Source organism: Thamnophis sirtalis, unplaced genomic scaffold (assembly GCF_051295495.1).
Source record: "Thamnophis sirtalis isolate CommonGarterSnake01/CBP01778 unplaced genomic scaffold, rThaSir2_p1.2 scaffold_6, whole genome shotgun sequence".
Taxonomy (NCBI): domain Eukaryota; kingdom Metazoa; phylum Chordata; class Lepidosauria; order Squamata; family Natricidae; genus Thamnophis; species Thamnophis sirtalis.
The window spans coordinates 17,749,039-17,754,217 of NW_028261386.1; the positions used below are offsets into that span (position 1 = coordinate 17,749,039).

At 44.9% G+C, this 5,179-nt stretch overlaps 1 protein-coding gene across 1 annotated transcript; it reads right to left on the bottom strand.

Moving 5' to 3' along the window:
* Positions 1-1,261: 1,261 nt before the first annotated feature.
* LOC148044866 (uncharacterized) lies at positions 1,262-4,961 on the bottom strand. The gene is made up of 2 exons (XM_087719079.1): positions 4,835-4,961; positions 1,262-1,969 (listed from the first exon to the last, which is right to left on the bottom strand). Exons 1-2 carry the CDS (start codon positions 4,880-4,882, stop codon positions 1,313-1,315), a joined length of 705 nt encoding a protein of 234 aa, XP_087575205.1. The 5' UTR covers positions 4,883-4,961; the 3' UTR covers positions 1,262-1,312.
* Positions 4,962-5,179: the final 218 nt, after the last annotated feature.

Consider the following 5,179-nt stretch of genomic DNA (forward strand, 5'->3'; position numbering starts at 1 on the left):
GCTTTAGTCTACCACGGTTATGTCGTGCCACGGTTTTGACTCTTGGTAACTACATGGACAAGTCTGCTCAGGGGTTTTTTGGGGTGGCAACCTCTCAGAAATGGTTTGCCAGTACCTTCTTCTAAAGCCCGAGCAAGAGGGACTGGGCCAAGTCATCCAAAAGTCATGCTTGATTTAGATTTCCCTGCTCCTCATCCAGCATCTTTAACCACTGCATCAAACTGGCTCTCATCAATACATAACTATATAATGTATAATTCTCCATTATGAATTCACTAAAGGGATCCAACATGGTGGCATAGTGGTTAGAATGTAGCATTGCAAGCCGACTTTGTTCACAGCCAAGGAGTTCTATCCTGAGGGGCTCAAAGTTGACTCAGCCTTCCATCCCTCTGAAGCTGATAAAATGAGGACCCAGATTGTTGGGAGCAATATGCTCACTCTGTAAACTGCTTAGAGTGTGCTGTTAAGCATTATGAAGTGGTATATAAGTCTAAATGTTATTGCTATGTCAGCTCTACAGACCAGACCAGAGGACTTGATTCCTTCTGTGCTTCCTGCCCACCAGCATTGCAGTAGATAATATTTGCACCCCTAGTTTCCTTATTTTCTCCTCCTGTGTCTATTTCTTCCCTTTATCTCTAACCTCTTTTTAAGCCGGTCAACCCGGCTCAAGTAAGTTACCCCCATTGCCTCTGATAAGGTGGGGATTAACTGCTCTGCTTTGACTCCAATTTATGGATTTGCATTTAGGCATTTGAATGGCTATTCTCTCTCCAATTTTGCATTCAGTTCCTGTCCTCTCATTCTTTTCTGGAGTTTTAAGTAAGTAGCTGCCAGTCTGGTCCAAGGTTTAATGTATGCATTTGTGTCTTTGATTATTCTAATCAAATTATTGTAATTCATCTAATTATTCTAATCTCCGAGTCTTTTCTCATTGCTAATTCTCCACATTTGAGAGCCCATGCATAGCTCTATTTTTCTCACTTAAGCAATCCAATTCTCCTCCCTACCTGCCATGACTGGGGGTGAAAGAATTTACTGATGCCCCTGTTTTTCTATACAATCAGCCTATATAAGCATCACGCAATGAATAAGGGTGGATGATAACTTGACTGTAGTTTTAGAAATGTAAATCTTAAGAGAACCATATGGAACTGAGAAAGCAGGCTTGAACCTGTTCTCCAGCTTTCCTCTAATTCAGAAAACAACATCCCGCAGGGATGCACACATTCAAAAATTACAGAGGAGGGGAAAACAATTTGGCACCACAGATTTTATTGTGAATTAGGAAAAAAAAGCCCCTTAGAGCTTAGCTCCCCTTTCCTGGGCAGTTGTTTTGGGGCACGCAGCTTTTATCTTCCTTTTCCTCCTCCTCTTCCTCCTCTTCCCCCTCTTCCTCCTTCTCCTCTTCTTCCTCTTCTTCCTCTTCCTCTTCCTTTTCTTCTTCCTCTTCCTCTCCGTCTATATTTCCTCCTAGTTCCTGTGCTTTTGCATCCTCAATTTTTTCCCATTCATCTTTGCTTGGTTTCAGACCCGCTTTATTCTCATGGTTAGGGGAGGTTAACAGCACCCCTTCTCCACACAGCTGCCGGAACACGGGCAACCGATCCCGAGAGAAAAGGGGCCGCCCCCAGCCAGCATTTGACTTCTCTTGGCCCTTGGAGAGAGTGACGAAAATGGGAAGGCGCCCAAGGTCTGGTGGCCAAAAGGAGTTGGCCAGGCTGTGGTCGGGAATGACAAGGGGATAGTAATAGCCCTTGCTAGACTCCAGATAGCCAAGTTGAGACTCAAAGCCAGATGAGGCCTGAGACAATGGGACAACATTCTGGCTTCCATCCAAGAAGACATACTTGATGATTCGGGTAGTATGGAAGAGCGTGTACTCAGACTGGTAGCCAGGTGAGCAGTAGAAGACTTCCTGCCGTTGTCTTTGTGGGATGGACATGGGCATTGCTGCTGTTTTCCCCTGCAACGAGATGGCAGTTCAGAAACAGAGGGAGGGTGATGTCCTAATAGCAATAGCAATAGCAGTAGACTTATATACCGCTTCATAGGCCTTTCAGGCCTCTCTAAGCGGTTTACAGAGAGTCAGCATATTGCCCCCAACAATCTGGGTCCTCATTTTACCCACCTCGGAAGGATGGAAGGCTGAGTCAACCCTGAGCCGGTGAGATTTGAACCGCTGAACTGCTGATCTAGCAGTAGCCTGCAGTGCTGCATTTAACCACTGCGCCACCTTGGCTCTTGGCAAGGTTACCCTGGCTTGCCCAAATGTGAAGAGCTGCTGGAGCGAATCAGAATCGAGATGAACTGAAAAAACACCTCCATCCTCTTAGTCCTTTTTTTCTATTTCACATGATATGTTCATAAAACCAAATCCAACTGTTTATGGCAGATTTCCCCAACCTTTTCAGCTTTGCTGACCAGCAGGGGTGGGAGAGGGGCTGGTTCTGTTTGAGCCATGGGCAAATGTGTGCTCAGCTCTATTTTGGCAAGTGGCAGCACGCACACTCACTGCTCACACAAATGGAGCATGCATACAAGTATGTCCGCTGTTCGCTAAAATGGGGATGCATGCGTGTGCACGCTCACCTGCATGCATGTGCATTTCCGTGGTCTGGTTCTGAATGGCTCAAGGCCGGGAGGTGGACCACGGCCCGTGGGCTGGACACCCCTGGTTTATGAGATTGTGTGATCCCTGATTGATTGACAGCAGCCCATTGATTCAATGGCATCATCTAGGGCAGGGGTGGCAACTTGATTTCATTGAGGGCCATATCAGGGTTGTGTTTGACCTCAGGGGGGCATGGCCAGCTCAACTTCACTTATGTCAGGGATTCCTGTGGTGGCCTCAGTGCTCTGCCAGTGAAAACAGATTCCTGAGCTCCATTTCTGGCTGTGACGGCCCTCCCTCTGCCAGCAAAAATGGATCATGGGAGGGCCACTCGCAACCCTTCCTAGCTTCATTTTCGCTTTCAGAGGCACTGCGGGCCAGTCTTTCGCTGTTTCCAGGGCAGCCCCACGGGCCAGATCTCAACCCTCACAGACTGGATCTGGTCCCCACTCCTTGAGTTTGACACCCTTAGTCTAGGGGTATAACTATGAAATTGGGAAGAAATAGGAAGAAAACTCTGAAGCAGGAGGATCAACTTATGCAAGTTACACAGGCATGCTTGCAAAGTAAGTTGAAAAATCAAGATGGCTGCTACCATTGTGATAGTAGCTGTCATGCAGATTCTTTTTAAATTCCCCTGTTGTTGCCCCCCCCCCCACAATGAGTGTGTGGCCCAATAGTGGCCGGCTGAGCTGTTGGTGGAATCTGACAGCAATGAACACTATGGGACTGCCCTGGAGGCTGAGGAAGACTCTGGGGGGTGTTCGGAGTCAGAGCAGGGACTAGAGACGCCTATTGGCCACCAGGTGGTATCTGAGTCAGGGAGCAGTGAGGAAGAATAAAGGGAGGCTGTCCCTGACGTATGTATGCGTAGGGCAGCGAGGAGGAGGGAGCAGCTTTGAAAAAAGGGTCACAGAAGGAAATAGGAACAGGTGGCTACTGATTGGCCCCTCCCGGAGAGCTTATAGGTGGGGCGATGGGAGGGGAATTTTGCCGGAAACAACAATTTACTGATCCATCCGTAGAGAAAGATTGGGAGAATTTCGTGAGTTCAAGCCTTGTTTCATAGAGATAGCTTTCTGGGCTCCCAGCCAAGGGGTTGCTTATCTCCCTCCTTAGTTGTGGCAGACAGCCAAGTGTGTGTCCGTCTATATTGTAGAGGCTTGGGACAGAACAATAACCGAGCACAAGATTTCAGGTTTCACGTGCTGAGTTTTGGAAGAAGTGCAAAGATGCTAATCCCTGTCCTCTTTTGCTGCTTTGGGGATTGGAGGATGGATTGGCTTACTTATCATGCAGGAGATGACATGTCAGGCAAGATCTGGAGGAGGAGAAGAGGGAGGGGGCAGGGTTCAAATTCCTACTCAGAAATAAAGCTCAAAGGGTGACCTTAGGCCAGACACTACTTGGCAGCCTAGCCCATCTCACAGGTTGTTACAATGTGCGTGGAGTGAAAAACGATCTGCCAGCCTGATTTCCTGGAGACGAGATGACACAGAAGTGGCATAAATAATTGAAATCCTCTAACTTAAAAAAAAAAGATGAAGAAGAAGATGGAAAGGCTGTGTGCATTTTTTTAAGCCTGCAAAATTAGGTTCAGACTACGTTTCCTGTTGCAGGAACACAAAATTGCTCAGATTCAGGAGGGATTATCCAGATAAAGGCTTTGATTATTCTAAATGCAGAGTTACAGAAGCTGTTGAATTAAGGTGTCATTGTTGCTGTTGTTAAAAAGCAAGCCTGCTACAAGGCAGAAATGATAAGATTGCTGTTTAAAAATTGAACTACTAAAGAATTATTCAACATGTTCTGGGGAACATTCTTTTTGGATATGTATTTTGATACCAACATTTGCACAATTGGTTTTTAGAATACAAAAGTGGTAACGTTCTTCTTTCATTCCCCCTCCCACCTCGTATATGATATTGATGGTTGATGTTTCACCCCAAAATCAATAGTCCAGAGCTACTGATTTATTTATATTTTTGCCTTCCTCATGAATTTGGGCCGTTTCCCTCTGTTTCTGGCCTATAAATTCTATAAATTAGTTCTATAAATTAATGGTGTGTAGTTCTATAAATTAATTATCTGTAGCACACCCTTAGCTTTTTCCCCTCCTGTTAACAGTATAGACTTCAGTAGCTTACATTATTTAATTCTGGCTTTCTATATTACTTCACTGAGTGATGTTGAATGCTCATTATCAGCCTTGCCTACCTCACAGTATTGTTCTTTATAAAAGCTTCTGGATTTTGTTTGGTCCATTTTTTCTGATATACAAAGGCATCCAGTTATTCTTGAGGGCTTTTAGGAAACAGTTCTTGATTCAACAAATGCAAGTAGCTAAATTGAATGAAATGTATATTTTAGGATATACTTTATTTAAAAAATATATACTTGGCATACAATATTTACATATATACACATATGTAAAAATACATAAGTTCACAATTGACCCAGACTTCTTGTTCAGGACATAAACCACCAGGCTCCAATTAACCGACTCTGGTAGGATAAGAAGCAATGGGTGGAAACTAATCAAGGAGAAAAGCAACTTATAAT

Coding starts and splice junctions, on each gene's coding strand:
- LOC148044866 (XM_087719079.1), bottom strand. CDS start 4,882: ATGGACCAAACAAAATCCAGAAGCTTTTATAAAGAACAATACTGTGAG. Junction 1,970..4,834: donor ATAAAGAACAATACTGTGAG/GTAGGCAAGGCT, acceptor ATCTCGTTGCAG/GGGAAAACAGCAGCAATGCC.